This window comes from Girardinichthys multiradiatus, chromosome 6 (genome assembly GCF_021462225.1).
Source record: "Girardinichthys multiradiatus isolate DD_20200921_A chromosome 6, DD_fGirMul_XY1, whole genome shotgun sequence".
NCBI lineage: Eukaryota > Metazoa > Chordata > Actinopteri > Cyprinodontiformes > Goodeidae > Girardinichthys > Girardinichthys multiradiatus.
The window spans coordinates 30,499,296-30,513,162 of NC_061799.1; the positions used below are offsets into that span (position 1 = coordinate 30,499,296).

The 13,867-nt window shown below is 37.5% G+C and overlaps 1 protein-coding gene across 1 annotated transcript; it reads left to right on the top strand.

Annotated features, from left to right (window-relative positions):
* The first annotated feature begins 203 nt into the window (after positions 1-203).
* xcr1b.2 (chemokine (C motif) receptor 1b, duplicate 2) lies at positions 204-4,596 on the top strand. Its single transcript, XM_047368856.1, has 2 exons — positions 204-298; positions 458-4,596. The coding sequence occupies exon 2, from the start codon at positions 468-470 to the stop codon at positions 1,464-1,466; it is 999 nt and encodes a 332-aa protein (XP_047224812.1). The 5' UTR covers positions 204-298; positions 458-467; the 3' UTR covers positions 1,467-4,596.
* Positions 4,597-13,867: the final 9,271 nt, after the last annotated feature.

Sequence of the window (13,867 nt, forward strand, 5' to 3'; positions counted from 1 at the left end):
CTGCCATCTCTTCTTTTTGCTATGTTTATATAAAGGCAAATTTGAGAGAAAACAGATTAAACGTTAACTACAAGTAAAAAGGCATGGAAGCAAATCGATCTATTAATTATAATTAATAGACTGATTTCTAGTTCAATCCTGTAGGACTGTATTTCAGGTTACACGTCATCTGTGGTCATCACTGATCATCAGCAATGTCTGACCTAATTTGAAACAGAAAGAGGGAAGTTTTTGTTCTTGTTTTTTGCTTTATTTTTAAAGTGCAGATCAAAAGGAGAGTTGACAGTGTCTGTCCGTGGTAAGTTGTTTAAAGCTTTTTGTAATTAATGTGGAATTGTGTTCTTATTCTGTAAAATATTCCAGAAGTTGTTTTAAAAAGTAATACAAATGATTAGATCATCTTTTCTGTCTTTATTTATAAATTGACAGCCCTTAAATTTGTGCTCATATTCCTTAGAAAAACAGCAATGAACTACAGCGACAATCTGACCAATGATGAAGAAAACAGCTTCATATTTCCTTGTCAGTTTTATGACTTTTCAACCATTGCTGGGGTTGTGTTTATCATGATCACCATCATCAGCGTCATAGGCAACATTCTCCTCATGTGTGTTCTCTTCACTTTTGAAAAACTCAATCTTGTCACAAAAATCTTCATCCTAAACCTGGCTTGCTCTGATTTGATCTTCACTGCCACACTCCCGTTCTGGGCTGTCTACCACCTTGACCACTGGATCTTTGGGGACTTTTTGTGCAAGTTTATCACTGCAGCCTACTTCACTGGTCTGTACAGCAGCATCATTGTACTAACTGCCATGACTGTGGATCGTTTTTTCACTGTGGTGTTGAACAACTGGCCCAACAACAATCTGAGGAAGAAACAATGTGCTATCTGTGCATGTGTGGTTGCCTGGATGGTCAGTATTGGTACATCTGTGTATGATGCTTTCAAAATGGAGGTTTATGATGATTACTACTGTGAAGCTAAATCTTCTGATGAGCTTGGATATTATTTCCAAGTTACGCTGCTTTTTTTTGTCCCATTTGCCATCATTATTGGTTGCCATTGTGCCATTATTAACACTGTATTACAGGCAACAAACAGAACAAGGCACAAAGCCCTGACTATCGTTTTTTGCATTGTGGGAGCCTACATCATCTGCTGGGGACCCTACAATATTCTACTTCTTATTAAGTCTTTGTACCAACCCAAAGCCTGTGAATCAATGGAGCGGCTGGATATTGTCTACAATATCTGTCGGATACTTGCCTTCTCCCACTGCTGTATGAATCCTGTTCTTTTTATGCTCACACAAAAGTTACGAAATCATCTGCTTTGTCTTTTGCGCTGCAAAGTTGTTGGTATGAGAAACAGGGAGAGAGCCACTGACCAGAACATGTCTGGTTTTCAGAACGTCAGTACAGCTCACCACTCAGGTGTTGTGCTGGAGGAGTACAACAGATAACGGTCGCTAACCCCCATGCACCAACAACCACAATAGATGCTGTCCTTGTTTCATTTATGCACACACATGTTTTGTTTGCACAATATTATTTTATATGAAACTGCTTAAATTCAAGATTACGAGTTAAAACATGCACTTTTAGAGCTAAGAATGGTCTGAACATTATTCCAAATTAAATGGACTGACTCATCACTTTGAAAAGTATTTTAAAAATCAGAATTTTTATCACTGAAACTGTTTTTGCATGTGAGTGTTGTGGGTAAAATATCCATTTTAGTGTGGAGATGATCTCAATTCGTTTTGCGTGTCCAACTTTGTTAAATTCTTCTTTTTCTTTGCTATTGTGTTGTTTGAACAATGACGACGGCTGCTTGTACTGTAATTGCAAAGGATGAGCCAAGACATGCAGGGCTGTTAGAAATAGGAAGTGCTTAGGCAATACAGCTCCATTATGGGGGGAAGATCAATGAGTTTTTTATTTTAAATCTTGTATATTTTATTGTAATTCATAAGATGTTCATTTTACTTTGGTTTATGTTGGATTATTAGTAATTTGAAACAACTGTTGAATAAACTATGTGTATTTTGTCTTTGTTGTTAGATAATTTGTTTGTTTCCCCTTGAGGTGAGCTTTAAACCCCCTTTATTTTTTGTGTGTTTGGTCTTGTGTTTTCTTTTGTTAAATAGTAAGTTTGGAGTTTGGAGAAAATGTGTTTTTTGTATTTTTTGTGTTAAATGTTAACTGGCTCATCTAAAATTGTCACAAAATAAGTCTGTGGTGACCCCTGCTAAAAACGTTTTTGAATATTCAGAATATATTGATGTTGTCTTTTACATTTATGATCTCATTTTTGCAATTTATTTATCTGAAATAGTTATTGTTTGCCAAATTCTGGATTTGTTTTTTTATTTATGACTGTGGATCGTTTCTACAGGCACGAATAATCTTAGATATTGCTTAGATATATATTGAGATATTATATTGAAATTATATTTCTAGTCCAGATAACATTCCCCTTTTCTCTGTACAAATAGATTGTAGAGTTAGTATGAGTCTCTTTGTTTTGTCATGTCCATTTTGTGTTTCTTTAAATAATTTAAATCATAAGGAAACTGATTTAGTGTCATTAATAAGAAAAATAACCCTTGATTATGTGTAATCAATTTGATTGGTGGTAAATCAAGATTCTGAAACACACAAAATCTTACTTGCTTTTTTCAATTTATCCTAGTAATCGAACATTAGATAAGTCCTCCTTTAAAACTTTTTATAGATCATGATATGGAAAGAAAGAAAGAAAGAAAGAAAGAAAGAAAGAAAGAAAGAAAGAAAGAAAGAAACCTCCATGCCTTTTTATTTGCTGTGTCATAATGTACAGACAAGTTTAGACAAACGGTTTTGCTGAGTTCTAGAAATGTTGTTTTCGCTTCTCTATCCAAACACTTCTCTGCCTTCTGGCACATTGCGATAGGTTGACTCTTGAAAAAATGCTGCCGCACACATTTTTTTTGTTCAACATGAAGTAAAGCCAACACCAAGTAAATACATTATAAATGACACAAGTAATCCAGTGACAATAGTAACATCACTAGATGGAGTATCTCTGATCCCACCAAGGTAAGGTGGACTATATCACCTGTGTGAAACTTAGTGAAACTTTTATGAAAAAGGGAATTCGTATAATTCGTATTGACTCAAGAAAATATAATTCGGAGTTATTTTTAAATACTTGGAAGTCAAATGTTTTGAATGAAATTTGTAATAATATGATAACGGTCATATGCCTCACCAAGAACATGCTGTAATTAGTATAAATGTTTATTACATTAGAAACATTTACCAGATTTTTCTGCTGAGCTGCTTTTTCTGAGACAATTATTTTATTGTTGTTTTTTGGAAAATCAAACTGATTTTATTTCCTCATTACATATTTTGTTGTTATCCTTCATGAAGAGTCAAGAATGGATGACGACGGTGATAACATTGATTATTTCTTCCATAACGACAGCGATATTTATATGGATGAACCTCATGATAAATTCAACCACTATCAGGTGTATGCTGTTGTGTTTTTGAACATTATCTTTCTTATCAGCATGCCTGGAAACTCCTTCCTCTTATGGGTTCTCCTAGAAGGAGAGGGCTTGGAGGACAACTTCTGACATGTTACTTCTGCAGCTCACAGTTGCTAACCTTTGCTTCACCGTGACTCTTCCCTTGTTGCGTGCAACACACCCCTAATGAATCATCAGAAGACTTTGCTTTCTTGGACTGAACAGCTATGCAGCAATCCTCACTGTCATGGCTGTTCAAAGTTACGTCACTGTGATCCAGCTATCATGTCTCTCTACTCAGACCTCAAGACAATTCAGGGTCCTTATTTCCAGCATCGTGATCTGGCTGGCGTCTGCTGCCATGAGCATTATGTTAGCTGTGGATGTTCATGTCACACATCTGGATTATGGTGATATTAAGTTGTGTACCCTCCAAATTCAGTCAGTGATCGTGATGTTTGTTAAAATTTACATCAAGATTTGTTTCTCATTTTATATTCCCGTTGTTATTGTTTTGTTTCAATACTTGAACATGTAGGTTACCGTCAAACAGCGCAGGACAAGCAGCTCTCCTTGGGCTTAAAAAATAACTTTAGGGTTAACTGTTAGTTCTCTTCTTTGTTTGACGCCTTATTGTATCCAAGTCTTTATAGAATCAGTGATGTTTGTGGGTGCTATAGAGCACAACTATGAATTAGTACATGTGCTGCATTGTGTACTGTATGTCAGTTTTGCATTCTACCATTTCTGGTGCTGCCTGAGCCCTTTGTTTCAAATAGTTGGAGCACAAAGGTTTAGGAGGCAGCTCACAGGGCTTTGTAGCACTCCACCACAAAACAGAGAAGACAGCAACAACACTTCAATTGGAGCTATACTTTTAGAAAATGTTTATGTGTAATTACGTGTTCTCTTGTTTTTCTAAATAGTTTCTAATTGCAACCACCTAATCAGACCTTTGGCTACATGAGTTAAGCTTCCTATTTGAATGTCAACTTCAAAGTTGTGTTTTTGGTTAAATTCCTTTTTTTAATATATTTTCTGGATTTATTAAAAAACTTTAACTTTTGAGCTCTAATTCAGCCTTTTCAGCATGAAATGATTATTGGGTTTGTCTTTTCAACTGTATAAATGTTGTGCTTTAAAACATATTTTAAAAATACATAGGTATACAGAAAGTTGAGTGAATGACTCAAATGTAAACTGTAACCAAGGTTGAAGGAATTATTAAAAATACTTGAATTTAAAAATAGGGAAGTAGAAAACAAGAAGCATCAAACTTAAGTGTTAACTGTTTCACAAGAAAGACGGAAACTAAGCACTAAGGGAAAGTTTTAGATTGTTAAAGCAACCCATAGGCAAAAGATGAAAAAACTAAAGTGTTTAAAAAATAGTTTTTTTGTTCTTCTGGCTGAATTTCCCAGACATTTGATAACTGTGCTGAACACATTAACCCATGAGGCAAAAAAGCAACAGAACTAATGCTGGTGATTTTTTAATGAATATGATATATATTTGTTAGAGATCAAATGACTTATCTATTGATAGGTGTGTTTAATCAATTGAGAATCATCAAATTTGAAAGTTTATTATAAAAGAGGTCCTGCTGACCTACAGTGGGGAGAATGCGTATTTGATACACTGCTAATTTTGCAGTTTTTCCACTTGCAATGCAAGTAGAAGGCTTTAATTTTTATCATAGATACTTTTCAACTGTGGGTGATGGAATCTAAAACAAAGATCCAGAAAATCACATTGTGTGATTTTTAAGTAGTTAATTAGCATGACATAAGTATATGATCACTTACCAACCAGTAAGAATTTCCGTTCATTCACAACATTTTAGTTAATCGGAGGCATATCAGTTGATGTGCTTTAAATAGGCCATGTATGCTGGAAATTCCTCCACTTTGGCTGAATTGAAATAATTCTGCAAAGAGTTGGCAGGGCCGGTTCTAGACATGCATATATAAGGGAACAGGCAGAGATGCGAAGGGGCCATCATCAGGTGTACACATTATGCTCTGACATGTTTATTGTTGTTGCTGATTATTGTTTTCTTTATGAAATTGGTGTAAACTGTGTAGTGCTGTGCGATTTGCCAGACTGGACTGGTTTTCCCCCAGTTGGGCTTCTTTTGAACATGTTGGGCTGGAAAGAAGATAGCTTTGGGCGGGTTGTTCAAATTTGGGCTGCTTTTCACAACATTTGGAGTGTCATTAGTCAATATTCATGGGAAAATTCTATCAAAATAGTTGTCATTGTGTGGCAGAAAAGAAAAAACCTACACATCCCAAAATCTCCAAATGTGTCTTTTTACTCATATCAATAGTTCAATTATTTTGAAAAAGAGAATCTGCTGAACCTGACATCATAAATCAGTGATGGTCATTGGTTAATCAACTGTCACTGTGAAATTATATTGGTTAATTGTAAATGCCCAAAATGCTGTTAAGAGTTCATCTAATATACACTGAGGTGCGGCCTTTACTTTGTTAAGCTTTGACTTGATGTTGAGAGACAGCATCATGCAGGGGGGAAATACAAAAAAACATCCAGAAAGCTAACACCAGACCAAGTCAACATCCACAGACAGTTTTGGAGGCAGGTGTTGAAGCCAAAAAGGGCATCCATTACCAAATTTATTTGTAAAACAGGATATATTTATGCTTTTATAGCCTTGCTTTTCTTGGCAATATGCTGGAAAATTAGTAAGTCAAAGAAATGAATGTTCTGCTATGCATCTTAATCAAAAGAGACTCACTGAATCAGGTGAGAAGACAGTAAACATTATTTGACTGATTCCTGACAGAGTTGAAACATTACACTAATAATAAGCTAATAAACCATTACCAATATCAACATAATTCACAACCTACCTTTCATTTCAAATCACAAACCTACTTTAGGTAGTTAATGTTAACATTGTGTCTATTATAATTCTAACAAAATCAAACAGACAGCTAAGTAACATTTTCCTATTTCCATAGAGCATTATATATATAGCCTTCGACATATATTAACCTGTAAAGTTAACTACCTAACAAAATTATTTCTCAGCTGTTGAAGTAGAAATGCTTGCATGAAAATAGAGTTAAAGTGATTTTTGCCCACACAGAACAGAGTTTGGGCCAGCATGCTGTAATTATAAAATACTGTATGTTTGTTTCTATTATCAACACTTTATTGTGAGTTAGGCTATTAGACATTCAGAAAAATTGTTGTGGCCATGGTTTTTCTTTTCTTCAGACTTTAACATCACAATAATTACGTGAAATTAGTGAAATACTCTAATTTGTCTGTTTGTTTGTCTCTCTTTCTCTTCATTAAAGCTGACAAACATCAGTCAACAGCTGGACGAGACTTTAAAATCACAGATTTTCTGCAATGCGTTTTGCAGCCATGCATAGAAATGCAAGCGTTTTTCAGCAGATATTGCGCCAAATTGCCCCCCTTTCCGGCCCTTTTTTCTAAAGAAACATTTGATTTTCATTTAGTGCCAAGTTGGTTTAGATTGATTTTTTGAAAACTATGTGGTTATCTTTGTCTAATATTGAAAATTGTTTGGTGGTCTGACAAATGAAACTGACAAAAATACAAAAACAGAAAAAAGATTCAAAAGGGGAAACACTTGCCTTGCCCCACTTTAAAATGTGTGTAAAGTGTAAAGTTTTTAAAATTCACTAGCACAAACTAAACTTTTAAAATCAAGTGGATATGATATTATTTAAATGTCCAAACTTCTTCTGGAATACAACTCTATATTATGTTTTTATCCATGATAGATGGACTTGATTTTCTTTTGCTTGGTGACTATAATTTTAACAAAGTACCACTAAAACTTGGTCTTTTTATAGACATGATTTTCAGTTTATTTACTTTAAGCCACATAGGTTTTTTATTTTAAAGTATAGTCTGTCCAAAATAAATTTTCTTTAAAATGATTTTTTTTTTATTCCTATTTGTTTTTATCCAGATGTCCTGTTGTGGCATTTGAGGCATACCATATAAAGAAACTGGTTGCTGAATGTACCAGGGCAGATATGCTCTACAGAAAGGATATCTCAAGTTGGAATCCTAATTGCATGATTAACTTTATCAAATCATTTTATGTGTATGTGTAGAAATAGGTGTGATTGGGTTGAGTTGGTGTATGTGAGTTTAGCAATAAAGCTGCAGCAGGGCCGAGCTCATTTCGTGGCAGTGGCAGGCAGAATTGGCAGTTCCTGCCACAGTATGCCGGAGGGAGCCAAGGGATTCTGCAAAGATGCCAGAAGGTGCCAGACCGACGGAAAAGCCTGCCATGGCGGTTACCGCTGTTTTTGTGGAAGCTAATACTGACTATCGGCAAATGGGTTGTCATTACGCTGCTCAAGGTGGCAGCAGGTTGGAGTAGCTTTGTTACTTTTGATTCTGATTTATTCTTTTTTGGGAACTATTCCTCTTGTGGTGGATACAGTTGATATTTTTTGGACGACGGTCCACTCCGGTGTCGGATGCTGTGCAGTTTGGAAGATTTTTCTTAATACTTTCTATTTTTGGACAATTGTTATGATGCATTGCCATGGCAACGGGGTTGTTTCTTACAACCGGGAGCAGCTGATTAATATCTCAAAAGCTCAAATAATACTTCAACTACAACCCCAAATCCCTGATTAGTTGAAAAGGAGACGCCGTGGATGCAGAGCAGGAGCTAAGAGAAGAGAGAGAAGGAGGAAGTTCAAACCATCTCTTCCGTCGATTATGATGGGCAATGTGAGATCGTTGGGAAACAAGTTGGATGAACTCCAAGCCCTACAAAGGACCCAGCCAGAGTACTGGGAATGCAGTATTATGTGTTTTACTGAGACATGGCTGCAGAATCATATCCTCGACTCCAGTGTCTCTCGGCTTTTTAACCATACGAGCAGACAGAGATTTGAGATGGTGTAATCCAGGACATGTTACTGTGAAGTGTCAACTCTGCAGTCCAGATATTGAACTGTTGGCAGTAAGTTTTCGTCCATATTATTTACCCAGAGAGTTCCCCAGTGTTATTTTGGCAACAGTTTACGTTCCACCTTCCGCTGTTGCCGACACTGCATGTGATGCCATCAGCTCAGTTGTTGCTAAACTACAGACACAAAACCCCAATGCTTTTGTGGCAATTTCTGCTACACTACCAACGTTTAAACAGTTTGTCAGCTGCTCTACCAGAGAAAACAAAACATTGGATTTGTTTTATGCAAATGTCAAGGACTCATACATCTCTACAGCAAGACCTCCGCTAGGCAAATCCGATCACAATCTTGTTTTTCTCTGCTCGAAATATAAGCCCCTTGTTCAGAGGACTGTGAGAAATGGTCACAGGAAGTTGAAGAAGCTCTGCAAGGTTGCTTTCAGGCTCCAGACTGGGACAAACTGTGCCAGCCACATGGAGAGGACATCAATGCCATGACTGAGTGTGTAACCGACTATATAAACTTCTGTGTGGATAACATCATCCCCACCAGAACCGCGAGATGCTTCCCCAATAACAAACCTTGGATCACCAGTGACCTGAAGGACCTGCTTAACAAGAAAAAAAGAGCCTTCAGAGAGGGAGACCGAGAATTATTGAGGAGTTTACAGAAGCAACTTAAAGTCAAGATAAGAGACAGCAAGGAGGTGTACAAGAAGACGTTGGAGAGCAAGCTCCAGCAAAACAATATCAGAGATGTGTGGACAGGGATGAAGAAGATCACAGGCTTCAAGCAGAAGGATGATCAGACCGATGGAGGTCTGGACAGAGCCAATGAACTGAACATATTCTTCAATAGGTTCAGTTCAGAAACAAGCTTCACATCCTCCTCCTCCTGCTCACAGCCAAACAGACATTCCACCTTCCTTTGACCCACAGGACACACAGCTGTCCAGTAACACCTCACATTTTTTATCTTCCACCTCAGCCCTAGACCCTTATGCTTCTACATGTTTGCCTTCAACCATATCAGAAGATGCTGATGCTTCCTTTGCTTCCCCCTTCCACCTGTGTGTCTCAAGAAGTCAGGTGAAGAGACAACTGGAGAGACTGAATCAGAATAAGGCTGCAGGTCCAGATCATATCAGCCCTAGAGTCGTGAAGGCCTGTGCAGAGCAGCTCTGTGGGATTCTGCAGGACCTCTTGAACCTTAGCCTGGCCCAGAAGAAGATCCCAGTGTTGTGGAAGACCTCCTGTCTTGTTCCGGTACCAAAGAAAACTCATCCATCAGTTCTCAATGACTATAGACCTGTTGCTCTGACATCTCACATCATGAAGGTCTTAGAGAGACTCATGTTGGCCCACCTGAGTAAGCAAACAGTAAACCATCAGGACCCCCTTCAGTTTGCTCATCGCTGTGGAGTTGGAGTTGAAGATGCCATCATACACCTGCTTCAACAAACCCACTGTCATCTGGACAAAGCCAGTAGCACTGTGAGGATTATGTTCTTTGATTTCTCCAGTGCATTTAATACAATCCAACCTGATTTGCTTTGTCAGAAACTCCAGAAGACTCAGGTGGAGGCCTCAACAATCTCCTGGATCAAAGACTACCTGACAAACAGACCACAGTTTGTGAGACTGAAGGGTTGTGAGTCTAACCAGGTAGTCAGCAGCACAGGAACACCACAGGGGACGGTACTCTCACCATTCCTTTTCACCCTGTACACCTCAGACTTCCAGTACAAGACAGACTCCTGTCATGTGCAGAAATACTCGGATGATTCTGCAGTCGTGGGGTGGATCAGAGATGGACAAGAAGCGGAGTACAGGAAGGTGGTGGACCTCTTTGTGGCATGGTGTGGAAACAATCATCTCATTTTGAACGTGACTAAAACAAAGGAGATGATTGTAGATTTTAAGAGAAACAGGAATAAGTCAAAAACTATTTCCATCATGGGAGAAGAAGTGGAGGTGGTGGAGGAGTATAAATACCTCGGTGTTCACCTGGACAACAGACTAGAGTGGAGATGCAACTGTGAAGCCATCTACAAGAAGGGACAGAGCAGACTGTACTTCTTGAGGAAGCTTAGGTCCTTCAGTGTTTGCAGCAAGATGCTGCATATCTTCTATAAGTCTGTTGTGGAAAGTGTGATCTCTTCTGCCATCATCTGCTGGGGAAGCAGCATCAGAGCCAGGGACTTAAAAAAGCTCAACAAGCTGATAAAAAAGGCTGACTCTGTTCTGGGGACTCCTCTGGAACCTCTGGAGATCATTGTGGAAAGACGTATTCTTCATAAAATGAAGAACATTATGGAGAACCCTGAGCATCCTCTTCATAAGACTGTTCTACAACAACAGAGTGTCTTCAGTCAGAGGCTTCTTCAGATCTGCTGTAAGACGGAGCGCTACAGGAGATCCTTCCTGCCCACAGCCATCAGCATCTACAACAGCTCTTTGAGGAAACCTTCATAATATGAGCTATAACAACATTTAATTTCCCTTTGGGATTAATAAAGTATTTTTGAATTGAATTGAATTGATCATAGTTACTATTGTCTAAGGAGCTGCCACCGGAAGTGATGGCAAGGCGGCTGGTTTTGTGGAAACCAATGCTGATTATCGGCAAACGGGATGTCATTATTGTTATAGCCTGTTACTTTTAAATGATGATGTCTTTATTGGTTTTTATTTAATAAACAGCTTTAGACCCATAACATAAGGTGGCTGTATTTACTTGAGATGGAAAATAAATAGCACTATGTGTGTGTATGACATGCTGAAAGGATGACGAAGACTTAAATAAAACAGTCGGTTTATTAAAGAGCACGAGCGGCTATTCGGAATTGTCACTCACAGAAAATTATAAATAAATGCTTAAAACCACGCTGGCACTCTGTGGAAGTCCCTGGCCACAAGGCTGCCACAGGGTGCCAGAGGGTCACTGTAGTACATATACTTGGGCTATGCTGTTTAGTGTCCACAAAAACGAATTAGTCTTCCTCAAACCTAGCAAAAAGCTTTAGATTTTGTATTGATTGGCTGTTTGAACATCCAATACCTGCCCTGCAGGGTTGCCTGGTAAACCTAAATGCTGGATATTTAAATAAATACCATGTATCAAAAAAAAAAAAAAAAAACGTTCTGTGAAAAAATAGAACATTTTCCACATTTTAAAGGTTATATTTCAGTTGAGTAGTTACTTCAGCACGATGGATTCGATATTCCTTTTTTATAGCAACAACATATGCAATTTTCAAAAGGCATTTTGAAAGTTTCATCTTGTTTTGGGTAGTCATAGTTAAGCTATCTAGCTTATTTGTAGTTGTTATTGGACCGCATAGTAAGCTTTTTACTAAAGCTTTAAACAGGGTTCAGCATATCTGGCAACCATTTCAAGTTGATACCAGCAGCATGTCCACAAATAAAACCTTAAGTCATTTGGTAAATAAATGCACTTTATTCTGTCAGTCAAATAATGTTTTTTTTTATCTGTTTCTATGTTTTGCGGTTGCTTTCGCACATCCGAATTTACAGCAGATGGAGCTGCCACCGGAACTGCCATTTCTGCCTGCCACTGCCACGAATTGAACTTGCTGTCTCTCGAAAGCTGCTATAAAAACGTTATTTATCCGTTTCCCTGTCTGTGTTCCCGCGAGAGGGCACGAGTCACTCAGCACGTGTTTTTGGCTTTCTCTGCTGGGTACAGTTCCGGTTTCATTTCACTCTGCTGCGTTCCCGCGAAGTGTTTGATCATAAAAGAAAGACGTTAGGAGGTCTTCTTTTGCTTCTACTCTTGGGCCCGAGCGTGTATGTGATCCTATTTGTTTTATTTTAGCACCGTATGCCGTTTATGTGTTATGTTAGTGTTTTGCTTTAGGTAAACAGACAGTAGGTTAAACTGAAGGCCGCAAAAGCTCGATCGCAACGTGGAGACGGTGGCACTAACAACTATTTCATAAAATGGTTGAGGAAAAGGCAGTACTATAATTTCTTTATTTCATATGATATTTTCAAAAACTTTTCTATGAAAGAACAATCAAAAGTATTTTGACTTTATATACTGTACCACTGTGACGTTGTATTTTATCATTATGACTTTAATTGTGACCTTGTGTCTTATGGGATTTTGCATCTTGTAATATGACATGCATCTTTTTATTAAGTCTTTGAAAGTCGTAACTATGACTTTGTCTTTGGTGTGGGCGTCATAGCGAGGTTAGATGGTATAGCAATAGACTACGTTCCGACCAGTTAACTAATTTCAAATTATTTTGATACATTTTTAAATCCATTATCACACACATAAACTGCTACAATATTCTTTCTGAAGGCCTCAGACAGCTCTCACCCTGGCATTCACTCTCACATCAACAGTCGTGAGCTAACCAAACTAAATGTCTGAGCAGGGCTCCTTCAAAATGCAGAGTAATGATGTTTAAAACTTCCATGTTTTAATCACATTTAACAAAAGATTTTTAAACATCCTTTCTTCGATTTCTGTTGTTTATTTCTATTACTTGAATTTCTCTATATTGTTAATCTCGAAATTAAATATACATATGAAATATGTTTGAAAAACCCACAGCCTTTCATAGGGTCACCTAACATTACTTTGAACACACTATTCCTGCTGTGAAACATGGTAATGGCAGTAGCATGCTGTGGGGAGGATTGTCTACAGCAGGGACAGCAAAGCTGGTCAGAACTAATGGGAAGATGGCTGGCACAAATACAGGACAATCCTGGAAGAAAACTTGTTGGATGCTGCAAAAGACTTGCAGCTGTAATTGTAGAAAAATGTAGTTGCATGGCAAGTTGTTTTAGGTTTTCATTTGTAAACAAAGCTAAAGTAAACTATACCTCATTTGTGTTCCAATTTATCACCTGCTTCGGGTTGGTAGGTTAGATAAAACCGTAATTAAATACAGTCATATTTAATAAGTTTGAATATGCTTCCCAATAAGGCTTGTTTGTTGGATTAAAAGTACTTTTAGAAAATAAAAAAATTTAAGCAGGTATTATACATACTTTTAATTAAACCCACATTTCTGTAACAATTTGTTTTTTTTGTTGGTCTGATATAATATTTTAATCCTAAACGTTGTGTTTGCGTTAGCTGTATGATGAAAATAATTATAATTAACTGAAATTAAGGCTTGAAAACACGAGTCTGTGTATAAGTTATTTTTATAATGTGTTTCACTTAATTAAGTTATTGAAAAAGGAACTTTTCGATAATATTCTAATTTGACTGACAGTAGTGTGTGGCTGTAACTGAACAAAAATGGTAAAAGGGTCAATACTTATGGCACTGTAGCTGTTGCTTCTGGTGTTTCTAGTTTGTTGACTGAATGTTATAAGGTGTGTGGCTGGTATTTTACACTGACTGGTCATTTGTTTCTTTTGC